Below are 21,802 nucleotides of genomic sequence, written 5' to 3' on the forward strand. Positions count from 1 at the left end.
CAATTAGGTTATGGCTGACTTGTTTTGACATACCAAACTTCCTCAATATTATTTAGCCCTGGGGTTTGGAAACAACCAGAATTCCTTCAATATCTCTAGATAAATAGGATTAGGCTTAACGGTTTGTCTTAAGCACTACTAGCCTCTGATCACCATATCCACTTAACCTTTAATTATTTACCTATTAATCAAATCTGTACTATTTAAATCCAATCTTCTCTTAGATCTACATATTTCCTTCAGTCTTTCTTTCGGCCACTAAACATTTATTAAAATAAAACCTATACAAATATACATGTATGTATTAACATTGCTCTGTGTGCACCTACATATTAAAACAATAGAGGAGAGTGACTATTGCTTTACTGTTTAAAAATCAGGTATTATACTTTAGGTGGCCACAAACCGGGCACACCCCCAAATTCAAAGCCAGGGTAGCTGCAGGCTGCCAAAACTCATGATTCTGAGTATGTCCCAGACACTTTCAAAAGCATAACAGACTTGTGCAACGGAAATTGTAGATGCTGCCAAAACTCGTGACTCTCAATATGTCTCACACACTTTCATAACCATACAGACTTGTGCAATGGAAACTGTAGATGCTGCTACATAGCAGTGCCAGGGGAATCTGAACTTCAGTGCAGTGTCGCATCCAGTTAAGAGGCTACAGAAACCCTGATCTCACAGCATGCCGTGGGCTACCAGCCACCCTACACTGGGAGTTTCCCCATGATAACAATACATTTCCTTAGTATGCCTACAAATATATATGCCTGCCAGTGTTGTAAATTGATAGTATTTCCCACTTAGAGATAAAAAAAGGACCAAGAGCAGGTATGTGAATGATACCTGCACAGACATACAGACTTGAGTGTGTTCTTTGGCAGTTCACAACTAAGTTGTGAAGATCTGTTAGGCCTCATTATTCTGTCTAAATAATATCATATTCTAAGAAAAGAGAAGAAAGAAAGAAAGAGAACAAGGATAACCTTTTTTTCTTGAATTGAGTTCAAGCTGTCACTCATTGAAGGAATTAAACAATGTCTTTCCTATCAATTGAGATATACAGCATCTGCAGGAAAAAGTCAAAACTATTAAACCTAAACCAGTGCCCAAAGACCATTAGCCTGATGGGTATTCCCCCACTTCTGACAGGCATCATTTCACACATTTCAGTCCACATGTGGTTTGTAGTAATATTGTCAGAATATACTCAAGAGTATCTGGAAATAAAATGCAAACCAGCAAGCATGAGCTCTGGAATTATATCACACCCTAACAAAAGTATATATGTGTACATGCCCAGCTTACCTGGAACACCACTCGGGATTTCTCTAAAAGGTAAGTTCTCATATTGGCACCAATGATTCGATATCTCTTATCAAAACCAATTTCAATATACTTCCCAAAACGGCTGCTATTATCATTCCTGGTTGTCTTAGCATTTCCAATTGACTAAGAAGCAAGGGGAAAAAATAAGATTTTAGAAGTGCAATTCATGACATGCCATTTACAGAGTTGGTTCAGGAAAAGGACGGAATAGAACACAACCTTTTAAAACTGATTCTTTTGAGACCAGAACCAATATTGCCTCTGCAGACACAAGTGTATGTCTGGCTCACTGCACAGTCACACAGATATATACTAATTGTTAGTATCTGTCTTGTCATTTTCACACAAATTATTTCCATAAACAGTAAACCTGAACCAGCAGCTGGGAGGTCTTCATACAGCACTTGTGGCAGCTGAACATATTCACTCATGCCAGCAGAGATACAGAGTGGATAGCACTGGGAGCTACCAAGGCACAAACCCTCTTAGTTAAACATCAGGGTTTTGATTTCTTTCTTTTTTTCTTTTAAGATTTTATTTATTTATTTTTAGGGAAAAGAAAGGGAGAGAATCATCTATGTGTGGTTGCCTTTCCCACGCCCCCAACCAGGGACCTGGCTTGCAACCCAGGCATGTGCCCAGACTAGGAATCGAACCAACGACCATTTGGTTCTCAGGCTGGTGCTCAATCCACTGAGCCACACCAGCCAGGGCAGGGTTTTGATTTCTTGAAAAACTTAGTCTGTTTTATGTAAATAAGCTGGCTAAGCCAAATTAATATTCTCCTGAAAATGTTGCTCTAGTGTCCAGAATCTCTTTAGCCAGAAGTTTCTATCGTCTTATCTTGTGACAAAAAAGGTTCAGTTGGACTGCTTATTTGAGAATTACTAATTACTTATTCAATTCAAAGCCATTTTCTGAAACCAGAGACAGTAAAATTTGGCTTTGGATATTGATAGTTGTATCTAACTTGCAAAATATCAGCTACAGAATGCAGAGAATGTAACTTTTTTCTAAATTTTTAATATAATCTAAAAATTAAAATGGCATATTTCCTGATTTTTGATTTAGGTAACATCCTTCTATACATTTTTTTTCTCAAAGCAAAAAACATGGTATAATTAGAAAAGCAAATGTTCACATAATGCATATATTAAATGTTTAATATGATGCTTTCATAAAATTAGTATCTTCACTTGTGCAAAGCCTGTGACTATTAAGATTAGTATATTGAAACCACAGCAGTAAGATGTGAAGATGCTCTGAGGTATTTAAAAAAGCAATACAAATACAAGTGGTGAAAACAGTAACACAGTCACAAAAGTCAACATACTAGAGTCTCTGATCCATCAAAAAAAAAAAAAAAGTATTTTCACTCTCTAAAATACAGGGCAGGTATTGCTCTATTCTGTTCTGACAAAGACAATACTGCTGTATTTCAGATTAACATTTTTAATGGAAAGAATGACTGAAACCTTTTTCCCCAGCAAAATAACAAAGTAATCTAATATAGCCTAAAATGATTTAACAATGAAGATATTCCCCTTCTTGATATTACAAAAAGCACAGCAAAAAGTATCCATATAGTCCCATTATTTGTATTTTATCTAGAAAAAGAAATTAATGATAATATAGAATTTTCTTTCAACACCACAGATTCTGCGAAGAGCAGGTGAAGGGTTATATGCAGTAGCACTGGCGGCAGCAGCAGCAGTTACTGAGTACTTACCAGGCACTGTCCTAAGTGCTGTCCTGCCAGCACCTAAGCAGGCTGGGAAAGAAGAGCCACAGCCTCCCCTTCCTCCCTGACTCATCCCACCTTCCATATGGTATCTCTCTCCCCGCTACTCAGAGTGGCCAACCTGTCCAAAAAATACTACACTCAGTGAGAAGGGACAGTGAGAGGGCAAGGGCTGAAGCATACCCCTTTGTCTTTGAGTAAAAGGTGTTTATTTACAGAGCAAAGAATGGCAGAGGTAGCAAATGAAATAGAAATCTAACTAGCTGGATATCAGACCAAGCCCCAATACCAATTTGCCACCATTTAATTCTCTGTGGAGCTTTAGTGTCCTCCAGTATAAGGCTACAATAGATGAGCTCTACAGTCCTTTACAAAAATAAAATGATAGGACTCTAAGCCTTGAACCTGATATGAACAGAAGGTTCTAATATAAACAGTACCTTTTGTCCATTCTCCCTAACTTTTCCCTCTGCCTTATAAGTACTATATTTACAATTGCCTCCCTTAATGTTGTTTTCTTTCAATCGGCAAAATATTGCTAAAGGAAAGGAGAACATTTGTGGTCAAATCTACTATTGATTCAGTAAAATGTTGAGTGATTTACTCTTCTTTTCTAAATGGAGATGAAGATCTTTAACTACAGTTACTGAAGATGAGAAAGAACAATTAAGAAAGACCCAATGTGCCCCAAGAATATTCCCTGTCCTCATCTTAGGACAAAAATTTCCAGGAGGAAGGGAGAAAAAGAAAACGTGATAAAATAGAGCAAAAAGAATCACTTCCTTGTACATCATTTGCACTCTGCAAAAGGACCCATGCTGAGGATGAGAAGTTTGCTTTTTAACGGATAATGTGCAAATCCCATTTGCCACTGGGCTGTGACGTTCACCATGAAGAATGTTCATTATCCAATGAGGAGTTTCAGCAGATCACTGGAGACCCAGACTCGCTTTCCTTGACATCAAGAAAGTAAAGGACTCTGATATAGAGACATAATCTTGAGGCAGGTTTAAAGCTACAAAGTTTCTGGGTCACATATTCAATAATTTGCCTATTATTTTTTCCTTATAACTATAACTCTGTCACCATTCTTCAGCCCCATATTCTATTTTAATATTTCAAACTGGAATGATTTCACTGGTAAGTGTTGAAAGTTAGTTATCTCTTAACCAAATTTTCTGATTCTAAATTCTTGTAGAAAAATTAAACAATATTATAAAAGGAAGCAGCTAAGCATAACTGATGTGTTCATCTTTTTTTGTTGTTGTTGTTCATCTAGCAACAGAGTAAATCCCTTATAACAGTGTATTAACAAGTAGTATCAGTGGACATCCCAAATGTTAAATATCACTCCTACTAATATAATATAGCAAGGTAATAACATATTTCATTCAACTTGACATATTCTAGGAGGTTCATTCCAGACTCACATTATTATATGATCCAGGTATAGAAAAGATGGGATTCCTGAAGCCACCACAATGAAGACTTTGGCATATTCAAATGTTAGGGACTAAGAATGGCCCAAAACATTGCCAAATATCAAGAATGCATTGTCATGCCTGAAACAGTCAAAATAAAGAAGGGAAGCAAAGCCCTGTTGTTTACTGAACCAAATTCCAAAACTGGCTCTACAGACTGAATTTCCCCAATATTAATACTGGTGGCATCTATTAATACAGCTTAAATTCTACAAAATCTTGATGGTTGCTTAAAATCTTTACTGCTCCCTTTTGGTACAAACAGCTGTTTCCTCCTGTCCATGCTATTTCAGAAAAAACATTTCCAGTTCTCTTTCCACAGTGTACCCAGCCCAGGAGGCCTCTTAACTTCCCCAGTGTATCTTGTCCTCTCGATACCAAGAATAAAAGTCTTGCTGCTCTAGGAGGCAGCCCTACAGGCAAGAGGTCACAGCATTCTGCTCTGAAGTGTCACACACAGCACTGCAAACCAGGCACAATTACCTCTGGACTGATTATTGCAAGAACCACTTGTACCACAGGTGCACCAGGTCAGTTCTAAACTCCATCAGTGTTTGGGTGACAAATAAGGCTTGACAAAAAAAAAACAGGAATAAAAAATATGCTGATTTGAATTTTTAATAAGAAAGGTTTGTTTCTGCAAACTAATTTCTCTCCATTTAATAAGACTTCTCTTCATTTAATGGGACTACTTACAAAAATGTACCTTTCCTAAAATTGTATTAGACAAATAATTCTCTAATCACAAATCCTAAAATACACAAATTCTCACATGAATAGGTCCATTTGCTTTGGCATAAGCATTTCTACTTGATACACATATTCTACTTTTTAAAAAGACAGTCTTTCATAGTTTTTCCTTTCATGAATTTATAGTTACTGGATTTCTTTTTCTGACCTAACATTGTATAATATGCTTTACAGAAACAAGAAGAAAAATGTTAACAAGATCATGTTTTAAGTTTATAGCTTATATCTAGAAAAACAATTAAAATTTTATAGTTAAGCAGGTTGGACTAAGAAAATGAAATGTGGGCAAAGGAATAATAAAACTTATTTATGCTTGAACATAGTCAATCCTATGTTTTCGAAAGAGCTTAAATAAGAACCTGGGATTGAGGCGAAATCAGTAACTTACATTTCTATAACAAGAAGCAATAGATATGTCAATTAACTAGCAGAAAGAAACTTCAGGAAATAAAGTACTATTGCCAGCTATTTAGAGGCAACAATTCAAGGCTAGGTTAAAAATGCAGGATTATGAAATAAAGTAGATTCCTCTATAGATGAACTTGATGCAAACAGCTACCTTTCTGCGCGTTTACTTTTCCTTACTGACATGTGAAGAAATATTTTCTAAAAAAATTGGAACTATTGTAACAACAAAATCAATAAAATATACTTAAAAAAAAAGTTTTTTCCAACTTTTACTGGATGGGAGATTCCAGTCTTTCTGACATGTACAGTAACAAGCAATTTTTTTTTTACATGTTTCTTAACAAAAGAATATAGTAAGAAGGCAAGGCTACTGCTGTCTTACCTCCATGATGGGGTTGGAGGCCAAGACCTTTTCCTCAACATTGGCTTCACTGGCAGAACCACTTACAGTTGCAAAGTATCGCATGGCGTACTTAGCTGAGACTGTTTTTCCTGCCCCAGACTCTCCACTTACAATGATGGACTGATTTCGTTCATCTCTGTAAAACAAAAAAGAGTAACTGACAGTGCTGTCCACTGCTGAATGTAATTAACATTATTTCCTGTGTGTTCTCATCAATGAGCCATAGTGAATTTCTGCTGCTTCATACATGCAACAATATGGGAAGGAACTTAAGAATGATATTTCTAATAAAAATACTTTCAAACTAACAATGAACCGGGAGAAGAAGATATCAAGCATTAAATTCGAAAGCATCACATCTAAACCTGTAATGAAGGGTCTCTGAATTTTTTGAGTATGCATATTTTAAACATTTTATTTTATCTCTAGAAAATGATTCTGATATACTACAGTACTGTTGTCAACCACCTCAAAAGAGAAGGAAGCCACAGCAAAGGAATTTAGGAAAAAAATCCTATTTAGTTAGAATTACAAATTGTCTACTAGCTAATAGATCATAAAGTAGCGTCTCCTACAAGCTCTAGCTTCTACTAAAATATCCTCACTACCAGAGAAAGAATGCTTCATTCATGGTTGATTTGTTCATATATGTCAGAACTCAAAGACTATCATTATTACATCTTTACTTCATTAACATAATGACTCAAAAACTCGAAGTGATGAACTTGCTGATAAGACTATCATTTCTTTGAGGATAAGGGCCTATGTCATCTTTACCTTAAATATCTAGCACCTAGTCCAGAGCCTGACACATCACAAATGTTCAATATATTTGAATTGATTGTAAGTACACTGAACTTCAGCAAATACCCAAGCCTAGGAATCAGTCTCTTTACTTTGGCTATGATTTCTACCAGGACAGAAGCAAGAAACTCCCACTTCCTGAGACAAAAGCAGCAGTCAGCTTTAATTCATCAAAATAAATGAGCAAGTACATAAAGGTGGTATCATTTGTGCCCTTAATGTACAGAGACAAGATAGCTTCAGAGGTGTTTAGTGGAACTATCCTATAAGGCTCCAAGATAGGGGAGGTTATTCTACTACAGAACGTGATCTTTTTATCTTTTAAAGAGATTTATTTATCCAACAAATATATTTATCAAACACCTACTACTTGACAAACATTGTGCTAAACACTAGAGATAAAAATTACATAAATCATGATCTACATCCTCAAGTGGTTGATGATCTAATAGGAAAGACAGACTACATTTCAAGGTTATAATATATGTGACAGAGCACTGGGAGAAGGAAGAGATGGTCAGGGAAGACTCCCTGGAGATGATACCTAAGCAAGGTCTAGAAAGGAAGAATAGGAGAAAGCAAGCAAGCGATGAAAAAGTTAGGAAGGGAACATTCTAGGGAAAGGCGATATAATGTAAGTAAAACGTCAGATACATGGAAAGTTAGAAAAAGGCAGATAATTCAGTTTGGCTGGAACATGGATTAAAGACAGATAAGGTTGCAGAAGTTGGCAAGAAGTGGATCAAAAAGCTTTACAGATGTTAAAAAATTTGAAGTTTACCAAAAGGTCACAGAGTGCCATCATAGGGTTTAAACAGAAAATAACACAACCCTATTAATAAAATCACTCTGGCAGCAATGTGGAGTATGGGTGGCAAAGGGTCCACCCATGAAAAATTATGCAAGTCTTCCCTGGCTGGTGTGGCTCAGTGGATTGAGCACCGGCCTATGAACTAAAGGGTCACTGGTTTGATTCTCTAGTCATGGCACATGCCTGGATTGTGGGCCAGGCCCCAGTTGGGGGCATGCTAGAAGCAGCCACACACTGATGTTTCTCTCCCTCTCTCTCATTTCCTTCCCCGTCTCTAAAAATAAATAAATAAAATCTTTTTAAAAAAAGAAAAATTATGAAAGTCTGAACAAAGGTTGCCGTGGTCATTATTGAGAGAGGCAAATGGTTTAAAGGATACATAAGTGCTAGGAATCAACAGTACTTGGTAATACATTTTCAAAGTAGAAATATAGAACTTTTCTAAAGAAAAGGTTCTTTTTTCTTTGAGAAAATGAGGGTCACTGCCTTACCTTACAGACCTTGAAAAATATAGAAGTACAATGCAGACCAACACATTCACATGACACTACCAGGGCCATGTCACAACCTGTTCCTGATGCTCTGGCTCCCATATTGTGGGGAAAATCTGGAGGACCTTGGTGACACACCAAGGGACATCTAATTCTTATAGAACAAGCTTGCACACAATCCTGTGTTTATGAAACTTCTGTGAATGTCATATTCACCATCTCATTTCCTTTTCATTTGAAGTTCTAGACCATACTGGATACCTCCACTGTCTGTCATTCATGGCTGACTTCAAGACAAGTCACTCTAATAAAACAGCCCTCCCTGTGGTGCCAGTGTCCTTTAGTCATTTACAATGTCCTCTGAATTTATTGTTTTCAGTATTAAGAAACAGTATCAGCAGTCTTCAGATTACCTTATATATGATTAGAAAATTTACCTCTTCCTAATTCTTGCATGATCAGTTCTGTCACCACATCCTGTGTTACAGCTAACTTGACAAAATTCTCCCAGCATTTCTAATAGCAAGCAAGCTGAGAAGGCTGCCTCATGAAAGGTAATGTTAATAGGAATTGCTACCCTAAACTGTACTGCCTTTGAAAAGCTATTTATTTCAAGTCTTGAAAAACCTAAAAATTCATATGTAAGAGCCCTTTTCTATAACAAGGGGAAGAAAAATATTAAAAGCAACAAAATCAATGATTATTCACACAAATCAGGGATTGTACAAATATACACATATATGTTCTGATGTCAAGCACATACCAGATACATTTTATTTTCATGGTTTACAATCCTGTGTTTGTACAACCTACAGTTTTAAATGTTTTTAAGGGACTTTATTATTTCTTTATTATTCCTGACTTTTTGATAGAGAATTCTTTTGTTCCCCAAGCCTAGTACAGCATTTCAATGTATAAATAAGTACAACCCTTCCATTATATAAACTTCCCTTAATCCGGATTCCAGTCCTAGCTCTGTCATTTACCAGCTTCATGGCTTTGAGCAATTGCATGACCTCTTTCGGTCAGAGTTTTCTCAAAGCTGAAGTACTGTGATTTAAAAGTCAAACTAACTTTACAATTGATTTTTTAGATGTTGGATTGTCATAGCCTGCACTCTAAGCCAGGGTAAACTCTGGGAACAACTGGAACAGGACAGACCTACAGATACTCATATAGTGGTGAATGGCCATATATGAGATGGGCAACATTTCTTCTCTGAAGAACCCTTGAATTAGAGATGGCCCAAATCAATAAAGGGCTACAAGGAGAAAATATTTTTAAATAAACCATTGACTTGCTTTTAAATTAATAACAGGAATCAGAAATCTTTATTAAGTGAGTACAATAAGGTCTTTAAAATGTTTTTCAGTTCTATATGGTCATAGGAAGAAATGAGGAAACTAGCTAATGCCAACCTCAGAACTGACTCATGCAGAACACAGTCTAATATATCCACCCATGGTGATATTTACTCTCTTATCCACCCACTGGGCATTGCCACCTACCCTGGTAAATACACAAGCAACTAGGTCTAATTTTTAGCTTATAAGCAAACAGTTTTTGTGAAACAAAACATAGAGTTTTACTTTTTTGCAGGCAATCAATCTAATAATCTCTCCCTTTATTTAATCCCTTGTTAAAAAAGAAAACATTAAAGTGGTGCAATATAATGCTTTCTTCCAAAGCTGTGTTTTTATTGTGGTGACTTAAAGATGTGGCCTCACTTGATACTCCCTTATTAGAGAGATGCTAAGTTTTGCTATGTTATCAGCACTTGCCAAAATCAAGCTGATCTGTTATCTCCCTATGATTTCTGCTTTTGATCAACCCCCAAAAGAAAAGATTTAAACTTTAAAAGATTTATACTAAACAATAAGTTCACAATGACAATATTAAGTATTATTTTTGAAGTGTAAATATTTACCATAAAAGAGTGTACTGGCACTGGTGAAAGCTGTTCTTTAGAGAGGCAGAGAGGAAATGAAAATAACTGTTCCCTAGAAATACATGCTGAGGTCATTTAATTGCTGGTGAGAAGCCTGTCACATGGCTCTCAGTTCCTCTCAAGTTAATCTAACTTTTTTGTTCCATCAGTACAGAGCCTTTGAGATTGACACAAAGATGCCATAACAGAAGTAGCTAATTATATTTGTTTATAACTTTTACAGACTCTTACCCCTACTGTATTTTATTCCTACTGCAACCCTATGAGGAAGATAGTACTCGGCAAGTCCCAAATTCATATAATAAAGAACTCTGAAGAGGAATCACTGGGAACTTAGGTGGTCTAAAAGTAAAATTTGAGCAAAATCATGAAGAACAATATAAATCAGGCAGATGAAGGAGCATGAAAAGGATATTCTACGCTGAATAGAAGGTACAGAAATAGAAGTATGCAATGCTAATTTGAAATAGAAGTATGCAATGTTAATTTGAGGGAGTAGATGAGCCTAGACCACATAGTTAAAAGTAAGAAAATTAAGTGCCAAAGAAGAAAGGCTTTGGAGCTTCAGAGCTTGATTCAAATCTCAGTTCACAGATGCTATTTATTAGTATGATAGCCCGAACAAGTTACTTTCCTCATCTGTCTGCTCCCTAGGATATCATGAGGATTAGAGGTAACATGTTGACACTACGCTTGGCACATAGTAGACCATCTGAACATGGTAGCAATTAATTAATTAAGTTAATCCACCTTTACACACCATACATAAAACTCTTCTCATAGGGTAGCGTGCATTACTTCAAGTCTGTCTGCATAAGTAAGAGACACTTGGTACCACATGTTAGCTGAGTCATAGGTGGTTAGAAGTATATAATTTTCTAACCTTTTTATAAGTCTGAAATTTTCTTTTTTAAGTTTAGAAAAAACAAAAGGCAGCTTTACAACAAGGCTTTCCCTGAGCTTTGGACATACACCCTCCGACCCACCCAGCATTCCCTACCTCCTTTTCTGATTTTATTTTTCACAATATCACTTATTAATACATGACAGCCTGTATATTTTTATTTTTATTGCTTATCATGCCTCACTTTATGATGGCAGACTTTTTGCCTATTTTGTCTAATTTGTTCACTGCTGTGTCCCCCAGGCCCCAAATGGATGGTGCTCAATAAAGATCTACTGAACAAGCAATAAACTGTACCTTCCCTGAAGATGTGAGGGGCCTCTAGGATCATCAGTAATGTGAAACAGCAGAAATCACATCTAGTAAAGATGGCAATCTTCATTTGGTAAGAAGAAAAAAAAAGATCCTGTAACAGCAATTCCAGACCATAGGTCTAAGCAGATGTGGTCTATTTAGCTGTTGTGGCCCATTTTATAGGTGTAGATTTATTCATATAAAATGTAAGCAAAATATCATAACTGGTTGAAGCATATTGTAAAATTGCATAAAAAATACAACTGAGCAAGCCAAGTAACCCTGGCTGTTGTGGCTCAGTGGATTGAACACTGGCCTGTGAATCCAAGGGTCGCTGGTTTGATTCCCAGTCAGGGCACATGCCTGTGCTGTGGGCCAGGTCCCCTGTTGGGGGCAGGCTAGAGGCAACCACACATTGATGTTTCTCTTCCTCTCTTTCTCCCTCCCTTCCCCTGTCTCTAAAAATAAATAAATAAAATCTTTTTAAAAAAGTACAACTGAGCAAAGAGAAAACCAACAAATAAACCTACAGTTAACGAATCACATTGAGTGGCTGAGCTACAGGGGAATAATGAAGGGGCATATGTTAGAAAGTCAAAGTATCATAAATCTAAAGGTAAAAACCAAGAAATATTCATATAAATCTAATACCATTTGTGGATCACCAATAACAAAGATAGTAAGAGCCAAGCTTTCATCTTTAAGAACATTTTCAAAGAAGTTATATAGTTCTCTATGAACAGTATACAATTTTTCAGAGATTATTTTTAGGCTCGAGCACTCCATGCCTAGTTCTCAGGCTGTACTAACACGGTGCAAACTCTGTACTGCAGTGCTCCAATATTATACAAATACGAACTGGTAGGCTTTTCTAACTTTAGGGAAAAAATATACTAATAGATGGCATTTTTTCAATTTTAAGCTTAAAAGAAGCCAAAGTTTCTTAAATTTATGACAGTCATTACTATTTTATAGTAGAATCCGGTATAATATGGCATGTTATGTAGTATAAAACTATGGTTAGTCACTTTGTATTTCACATGTGTCAGACTGATGAAAGTTGAAAACTAGTTTTTCCTAGTTATGCGGCCTTGGGAAAATTACATAACTTCTCAGTAAAATGAAGATTAATAGTAATACGACCTCAGAAAGTTCTGTGAGGATAAAATCAGTTAATAAATGGAAGGCAAATAAACAATGTCTTGTATGAAGAGAGCACTTAATAATTGTTTGCTGGTCTTAGAAGTATCAATAATATTTTATTAATAAAAAGGTATAATGGCTTCTATGGATTGTTCTTGAAAAAGTTTTAAACTTCTGTCACATGCTGATCCAACAGGGAAAAAAAAAACAAAAAACCTCTGTAGTATTAGTTTTCTTACCAATTCACAAACTGTTTGAAGGTTTCCTATATCATTTTTATAACAAGCCAAGTTCTTACCTGTAGGCTGGAGAAATGAGTTAAACATATACTATTCTTCTATGTATCCACAGTTTTGCATTACATCACACTATATTGCTAAGAGTACAATCTAGTCTTAAAAGTAGCTTTTTCCCCAGTCTCTTCTCTTAAAATGTTAGGATTCCATGGTTAATATCAAAGACATTTTGTTGATGCTCTTCAGGATCACTGATGCCCCAGCACACAATGCTAACGTTAAAATTCACGATTTCCTTGATATTTAATTCTGTAAGATATGGGCAAATTTCTTTAAACCCTTAGGCCTTTTAGGTCTTGTTAGTCACTCAGCTGAATAACATTAGGCAAGACATTTAGTACCACCAAGCCTTGATCTACTCATCTGTAAAACATAACAGCCTTGCATAGCCACAGGATCATGACAAGATTCCAATAGCAATTTTAAAAAATCATATGTCCTTTTACAAATGTACGTTATTTTAATACTAATGCAGGCCATCTGAGACACATTAATCAAGGCTATTTAATAACAGTTCATAAGTTGCCATTCAGTGTATTTTAAAATATCTGCGACTCAGCAAAAAAGAAATTATCACATCTAATCGTCGTCGGCAGCCGTCCGTCTCGAGAGACGATGGTGTAGCTTCTTAAGAGTCTATCTGCACCGCCGAGAATGGCTGTGCAGTCCGACTTGGGAGTGACACGGTATCTGTCTCCTCCCGTGTTGAATCGACATCTTGCGATGACGCTGAAGCTACAGAGCCTGGGCAGGGTGATATGGAGGGTCTGCTGTTGCCCATGCAGCAGACCCCCCCTCTCTTCGCAGCCGAAGGGTCCAAGGGAAAGACGGCGTCAATACAGCTTGGCTTCAGTTGCGCCGCAGGAGTTGCCGGTGTTGACTACAACGTCAAACCACCTTAGGGACTCCGGCTCCGGATTTTCTGTCAGGGTTTACTCCCTTAGCCTTTCCCCTGAAGAGGTATGCCGCAAGGCAGCGGAGGTTTTTTGGAGTCAGAGTTTTCCTTCTCTGATGTACCCTGACTGGAAGATCGAACCAGCGACACTTAGCTCACATCTAATAAGAGTCATGAAATAACAGTTTCACCAACCTGGCCATTTGCTTGTAAGCTTCTTCAGCTACTGCAAAGATATGTGGATCCATATCACCCATGTTCTGGCCACTATATGCATTAATAATATCTTCTCCATAAATAGGCAGCTGCTCATAAGGGTTTATAGCAACTAGGACTATACCTGGGGAAGGGGGTGAAAAAGCAAAAGAAGAAGTCAGTTATATCCTAATGGGCATATTAAACTTGGTTAAGTGAGAATCAACACAAATTTCTATTTCAGTTAATACTGAACAAACAACACATTAAGGATCAAAACGCACCATAACCTTTGCCTCTGAACCCATTTTATCTAGTCCTAAATATAATACCATTTATTTTTCTATATTTTAAATCCTCACCCAAGAATATGCTTATTGACTTTAGAGAGAGAGGAAGGGAGAGAGAAAAAGAGAAAGGGAGATTAATTTGAGAGAAAAACATCATCAGTTGCCTGCCGTACATGCCCCAACTGTGATCAAACCTGCAACCTTTTGGTGTATGTGACAGCGCTCCAGCCAGCGGAGCCACCCAGCCAGGGCTAAATACAATATCATTTAAAAACTGAACTAAGTTATTTAAAATAATGACAATTGTGGCAATGTTAAAAGAATTTTAAATAGTTTCCTAAAATTAAAATAAAAAATTCCACTTCTAGAAATTTATCCAAATGAAATAATCAGAGAGCCATGCAAGAGATTTTTCTACGATGTTTATCATAATGTTAATTATAACAGTGAAAAGTGAAAACAAAATAATAGGGTAGTTAAATACATTTTGTTACAGCCATATGACACACTATTGTGCTACTACCACAATCATATTTTTAAAGAATATTAAATGTCATAGGAAAACATGACACAAAGCTGTATAGAGACTGATTCAATTTTATATCTACTTATACTCTCTCACATATACACACTATAGGATATAAGTTAAAATGATATTGGTTATTTTTCAGTGGTGAATTACATGTAACTCTTTTCTTTTTATAGTTTTTCTATTTCCTTAATTTTTACAGTAGGTATATATTAACTTAATGAAATCATTCAATCAACAAATATTTTTTTCAGCTACAACTATGAAGGAGGATAAATGCCCCCCCCCAAAAAAAAACAACAAAAAAACAGAATTAACTTCTGGAGGGCAGGCGTCTTGAGGTACAGGCTGCCCCTGCTAGGTGAGTGTTCTAGGAGCCAATCTGTATCAGTGTACCAGCTGGTATTGTTGTGAGATGCTGCGTTCAGCTTCACTGAATTTTTTTAAAGACTCTTTCTACATGTTTGCCCATTTCACAATGAGTGGGTGATTTACGGAGCAGAGTGTTCAGCAGTTTTGATGAAAAATTGCATGACCCCTACGTGCCACCCTTCCTATCCACCTGATCTTGCCCCAAGAGACATATTTTTTACCCAGATGAAAAAAAGTCCTCAGAAGGAAACATTTTGCTGATGTGGAAAAGGTGAAACAAAAAATGACAAAATCACTAAAGGCATCAAAATTGATGAGTTCAAAAATTGTTTTGAGGAGTGGAAAAATGTCTTGATAGGTGTATTGCATCAAATGGAAAGTACTTCAAAGGTGACTGAAGTTTAAACATGTAAAATAAATACACAATGTTTTATAAATAAATTTGTTTTTGGGGGGGTTCCCCACCTGTATGTTTCAAGTCTAAGTGGTAGGTTTACAACAGAAAACAAAAAAAGAAATCTTTACCTTCATGGACCTTATATTCTAGTGGAAAATTCAAACAAAGAAAAAAACATATATCATAGGCTAGATAGTGGTAAGAAAAAGGAGAAAATTTAAATAGAAAAGGAAGACAGATACGAAGGAGAAGACAAGGGTTTATGATTTAGATGAGAGAGAGGGGCAGGAAAGGCTTCACCAAGAAGGTAACATATGCGCACAAAAAATTAAGGAAAAATAAAACTTGAAGAAAAGAAATATTCAGTTAATACATAGGGAAGAAAAAGAGTTAATATCAAGGATATATATAAAAGATATAAATTGTTTTTTCTTTATTTTTTTAAACTATACTTTATTGATTTGCTATTACAGTTTTCCCAATTTTTCCCCTTTGCCCTCCTCCACCCAGCACCCCAGCTCTGCATCTGATAGATTGTTTATCTCCATTTTGTTTAGTTCTTTTTCTGGAGTTCTGATCTGTTCTTTCATTTAGGCCACATTTCTTTGTCTCCTCATTTTGGCAGCCTCCCTATGCTTGTTTCTATGTATTAGGCAGAGCTGCTATGACCCCCTGACTTGGTAGCGTGGCCTAATATAGTAGGTGTCCTGTAGGGTCCAATGGCATAACCTCCCCTATCATCCAGGCTGAGTACTCAAGGTGTTCCCTCTGTGTGAGCTGAGTACATCCTCCTCTTGTTGTTGAGCCTTGATTACTGGCCCAGGAATCAAACCTGTGACCTTTTGGTTTATGGGATGATGCTCTAACCAACTGAGCCACAGCAGCAAGGGCAAAGATATCAATTGTTTTAAGAAGAAAAGACAGCCCTGACGGGTTTGGCTCTGTTGGTTGGGCGTCGTCCGCAAAGCGAAAGGTCGCCAGTTTGATTCCCTGTCAGGGCACATGCCTGGTCACGGCTTCAGTCCCCAATTGGGTTATGTATGACAGGCAACTGATCGATGTTTCTCTCTCACATTGATGTTTCTCTCCCTTTCTTTCTCCCTCCTTTCCTCTCGCTCAAATAAATAAATAAAATCTTAAAAAAGGAGGAGGGTGGAGGGGGAGGAGGAGGAGGAGGAGGAGAGGGGGAGGGGGAGGAAGGGGGGGAGGGGGAGGAAGAGGGGGAGGAGGAGGGGGAGGAGGAGGGGGAAGAGGAGGAGGGGGAGGAGGAGGAGGAGGAGGAAAAGAAGGAGAAGAAGAAGAAAAGATTCTGCTCCTGTTCAGAAAAGAAGGGTAATGAAGAAATGGTCAACAATGAGTTGGGTACCCTAAGCAAATAAACATAGAAGGAAATGAATGGAAATATCAGATCTGAGACTCAGGAAAATCATTAATGAAATAAAGGTAAGAAGTCAGTAGAGGAAAAAAGCCAGGGATGGTAGAAAAAATAAAGGATAAGAAGAAAAGAGGGAAAGGGGGTGAGGGGAGGTGGAAGAGGGTACAGGGGGGATAAGTTGTGAAGGAAGGAGACTTGACTTTGGGTGGTCAGCGCACAATACAATATACAGATGATGTATTATAGAATTGTACACCTGAAACATATATAATTTTTTTAACCTATGTCAACCCAACAAATTTAAAAAAAAGAAAAAAAAAAAGAAAAGCTACTACAAATCAAGTCAGTCCTGCATTTCTAACTCATTGAGAAAAAGACAACACTAAACTTCTTGTACCAGCTCCAAAGACAAGTCTTTGGATATCTACTCTTGATGTACAAGTTTTTAAAAGTGATGAAAGTAACTGGTAAATTGGCATTAAATTTGGTATATAAACTCTGTGGGGGGAAAAATCCAAAAGAGGGGCCTGGTTCTTTTTATTTTGATGAAAATTATGCAAGTTCACAAAAGAGCCATTCAGCATAAAGTGCAGCTAGCTAATGAACACTGGTACATCTTTCTGATAACTCTGAAGTGAAACTGTAAGAGAAAATCCAATGACATACTTTCTTCCTTCCCCAGGTACAGTATTTCCACAGCTATGCCCATTAGAGGAAAGAGTTCACAGTTCACTCAGACGGCAAAGTCGTCGTCGGCAGCCGTCCATCTCGAGAGACGATGGTGTAGCTTCTTAAGAGTCTATCTGCACCGCCGAGAATGGCTGTGCAGTCCGACTCAGGAGTGACACGGTATCTGTCTCCTCCCGTGTTGAATCGACATCTTGCGATGACGCTGGAGTGTCCTCTCCAGTGAAGCTGAAGCTACAGAGCCTGGGCAGGGTGATATGGAGGGTCTGCTGTTGCCCATGCAGCAGACCCCCCCTCTCTTCGCAGCTGAAGGGTCCAAGGGAAAGACGGAGTCAATACAGCTTGGCTTCAGGTGCGCCGCAGGAGTTGCCGGTGTTGACTACAACGTCAAACCGCCTTAGGGACTCCGGCTCCGGATTTTCTGTCGGGGTTTACTCCCTTAGCCTTTCCCCTGAAGAGGTATGCCGCAAGGCAGCGGAGGTTTTTTGGAGTCAGAGTTTTCCTTCTCTGATGTGCCCTGACTGGAAGATCGAACCAGCGACACTTAGCTCGCAGGCCGACGCTCAATCCACTGAGCCAAACCAGCCAGGGAAGTGTATATATATATGCATATATATATATCTCCAAAGAGAGATCTGCAGCAAGATATTTTTCTCTTTTTAGTTCAACATCAGGATCAATATCATTGTCTAGTCCTAATCCATTTTCAGCTTTTGTCACACTCCAATCTGATCCCCCCTCCTCTTCTCAGGAGTCCCTCTATACTGATGTCCTTCATGACACCAATTATTGTACAACTGGCAGGAAAGGAAGCATGTGGCCTGCAGATCTACCTTCAAAAGTCATTCTTTTTTTCTCTTGGTACTTGTAGCATTCTCTTCGCCAATTTGGCAAAATCTGCAGAACCTACCTAATTTGAGCTATTGATAAGTAGCAAGCTTATCAATATAAGCTTGATATGAAGAGGACGGTGCCATTAAAAATAACAACTACATATATGAGTCCAGCACTTCTCATTCTTAAAGCAGCAGTGCTTTTAAAAGCCTTTTCAAATGTTTTTCGTAGTGAAGGGTAAGTCACTTAAAGGCCTCATTTTCTTATTCCATTCTTGAATTATTTACTCAATGCTGTGTTTAGACCTGTATCTGGTTTGGGGCTGCAACTCCATGAGAAGAAGTCAGTTCCTACTCACATCAAGCAATCGCTCAATATAACAGGAGAGAAAAACAAATACATGAGGCAAGTTAAATATCATGTTTGTTTTCTAGATCTAATACAGACCTTTCTGCTTTTTTCTTTTTTTTTTTTTTGAAGTTTGTAAGAAAGGGCTAGAAGAACAATGTATCAAAATGTCAGCAATCTAAAAGTTAAGTTGTCTGCTTTTTCTCTGTACTGCAAATTACAAAATAATTGGAGGCTTGGTGCTAATAGAAGCTTACAATTCTAAAGTGTGCAATTTAAGCAATGACGGCAAGATCTAAAAATGCAGTACTGAAGACATTTCACCCAAGTGTTTCACAGTTCTGGTACCTAATTTCAACTTCTCTTTTCATGCCTCTCTCTCTTTTTTTTTTGCCTTCCCTTTGCTTTGGAAATGTATTCTGGAATAGCTATACAATTAAGAACTACCAGAGCTTCCATATATAAAACACAGGGAAAAAAATGACAGTCATCTGACTAAGGAATATAATCAAGTCAATGAAAACTTCAGCTATTCTGTGGTTCTTCTTTTCTTTATGTTCCCATCGAATTAAATTCAGAAATCAATTATGTTTATAAAATATACTTTACAGCTTCAGAATTTCAGACTTCCTCTTATAATTTATTCATCACTAATTTCTATGAAAAGTGTCTGTGATTATCTTGCACTAGAATTCTAAGTTAGGATTAAAATGCTAAATTGTAAAATATTTTGCAAATAAAACAAAAACTTAAATAGAAATCAATTACCCCAAATCACTGCAGTTATCTTATAAACTTGTAAATCTGTAGCTTTTTTCCATTTTTTCCAATTACCAACTGCAATCACATCACTTAAAAATAAATCAAAATGAACACTGACTACCCAGAAAATAAACGACCATTATAGGCACCAAATACTTTAAAAGGGTAACAACAATAATCTAAAACAACAATTTAGCAAGAATTATATTTTGGTACAAAGACTTGTAAAAACATATTGAGTCTATGCATAAAATAAATATAGACTCAATTATCTTGTTTTTAAGAAATATTTTAATGGCTTTTTAAAAAAATTAAAGTATTTTCCTCAATAAAAGGAATATTCAATGATTTCTACTATTGCACCAAAAAGAAAAAGAAAAAACCCTCCTCTCCTTGATCTATGAAACACACTTTCCAATTCATTCATGTCCACCTTCTAGTTCTCCAAACAATACCTTACAGCGCTGTTCAGCCTCATTCATTTATCAGGCAAAATTAAAGCCAGCAAGATGCTTCAGACCATCTGGTTTTGCCTGCCCCACCCTTGTTTCCTTAGAGCCACAGTGATGTCACAACACTGGGCAGGGCAATGACTTCACTGCTCCAGTCCTTTCTTGTGAGCACATAATTCTTTGCAGCCAAGGCAAGTCAAATGACAGCAGAACCCTTCGGGAGCATCTGATGAATTCCCAACAAAATAGCAGCTAGCTAGCCTTTTGAAAGAAATAGATGCAACAATTGCACCATTAAAGATCTCTAAATGAAGTGGTGCTAAAAATAAATTGACTCATGGTTTTCAATAGTAAGTCCATACTTTCTACAGTAAGTCATAATAAAATTGACATTCAGAGGAAAACTGTGGTTGGATACTTGGGAGAGATTGTGGAAACTAAAGATGACCTGGGAAGTAGAGAACTTAAGAACCCTCTCTCTTCATTACAGTCAAATTCTCACAGAAAAGAAACATTTATTTTTCAGCCCATTCCTAAAGAGTTCTATTTCACTAAAGAGGATATTAGTTCTAATTTGTGAATTTTAAGACTTCTTTTAAAGCACTAACAAAAAAGATGATGCTTATTTTACAACATATAAGAAAGCCCTGGCTGGTGTGGCTCAGTTGGTTCAAATGTCATCCCAGACACCAAAAGATATCGGGTTCCAATCAGGGCACATAACTAGTTTTTAGGTTTAGTCACTGGTCACAGCACACAGAAGTTAACAGATAGTTAGTTCTCTTTCTTTCTCTTTGATCCCCCCTCCCCCCCCTCTAAAATCAATAAGCATGTCCTCAGGTGAGAATTTTTTTTTTTTTTAATTTGGGAGGAAAAAAAAAAAAAACGGCAAAGTACACATACCACAATATGTATAAATAAGTTTGGAATCAATGAAGCGGACTCGGAGATTGTGGAGCACAGCAGGCTCATGAAGATAGCTGAGGGCTGTGAGGTCATTTTCACCCACAAGTATGTCAGGGTTTCGTAAGTGAGGCAGTTCCTTGGTCTTTGGATCTAGACGGTATTCCAAATCCTGAAAATAAACAAGACATAGCATCTGGATAAATCACGGCAGTAAATAAAAAACAGAGCCATGCATTTTGCTTATTTCTGCTCCTGATTTGCTTCTAAACTACTGAATGCATTCTTTTCCTGGCACCTTCCAAAACCACAGAAACTGGTGGAAATTGAAAAAAAAAAAAAAGTCTTCTTTTTCACTAGATGTATTAAATTGTATAAACAATTTTTGCTAATATAGTTACTGAACCATAAGTTTTTAATCTTTAAGTTTTTTTCTCTTCAGCTATGATAAATGAAAGGTAGGATAACACAGTGGTTAAGAAGAACTTGGCTCTAGAGTGAGGTTGACCTTGGTTCAAATTCTAAAACTGGTACTTAATTTTTTTGTGGTCTTGGGTATGTCACTTAACTCAAATTCTTCATTTGTAAAATGGGCATAATATAAACAGTTCACAGGGGTGTGGTAAAAATTAAATGAGACGAGGCCTGGTACATGGTAAATACTTGGGAACAATGAACCCCAAGAGGTATAAGAATCCCCTGAAATTAGCTGTAACACTTTATGTGTATGTGTGTAAATATATACACATATATGTAGTGTTTTCGAAAGACAGTCCATAGTTTTAATTTGATTTTTAATGAGGTACTTGGGCCCAAAAGTTAAGAAGTACTAGTCACTCTAAAGGTAAGAGAATATGGCTTTATGGCAAAGCCAAGCATGGGAACTGTGACTCCACTATGTAGTAAGGGCAAATAACATACAAGTAAAAAGGAAACAAATGCAATGTAATTGTAGGG

General features: G+C 37.1%; 1 protein-coding gene across 1 annotated transcript in view; it reads right to left on the minus strand.

Annotated features, from left to right (window-relative positions):
- MYO5A (myosin VA) overlaps positions 1 to 21,802 on the minus strand; it is a 183,129-nt gene that overhangs the window by 97,380 nt on the left and 63,947 nt on the right. Inside the window, exons 3-6 of the mRNA XM_090270613.1 lie at positions 20,846 to 21,017; positions 13,897 to 14,041; positions 6,095 to 6,251; positions 1,312 to 1,455 (exon numbers count right to left, since the gene is read on the minus strand). Coding sequence (XP_090126739.1) covers positions 1,312 to 1,455; positions 6,095 to 6,251; positions 13,897 to 14,041; positions 20,846 to 21,017 — 618 coding nt within the window. The remainder of the gene's footprint in view (positions 1 to 1,311; positions 1,456 to 6,094; positions 6,252 to 13,896; positions 14,042 to 20,845; positions 21,018 to 21,802) is intronic.

The sequence above is a fragment of the Furipterus horrens genome, unplaced genomic scaffold (genome assembly GCF_987537825.1).
Source record: "Furipterus horrens unplaced genomic scaffold, mFurHor1.1.pri manual_scaffold_3, whole genome shotgun sequence".
Classification (NCBI taxonomy): domain Eukaryota; kingdom Metazoa; phylum Chordata; class Mammalia; order Chiroptera; family Furipteridae; genus Furipterus; species Furipterus horrens.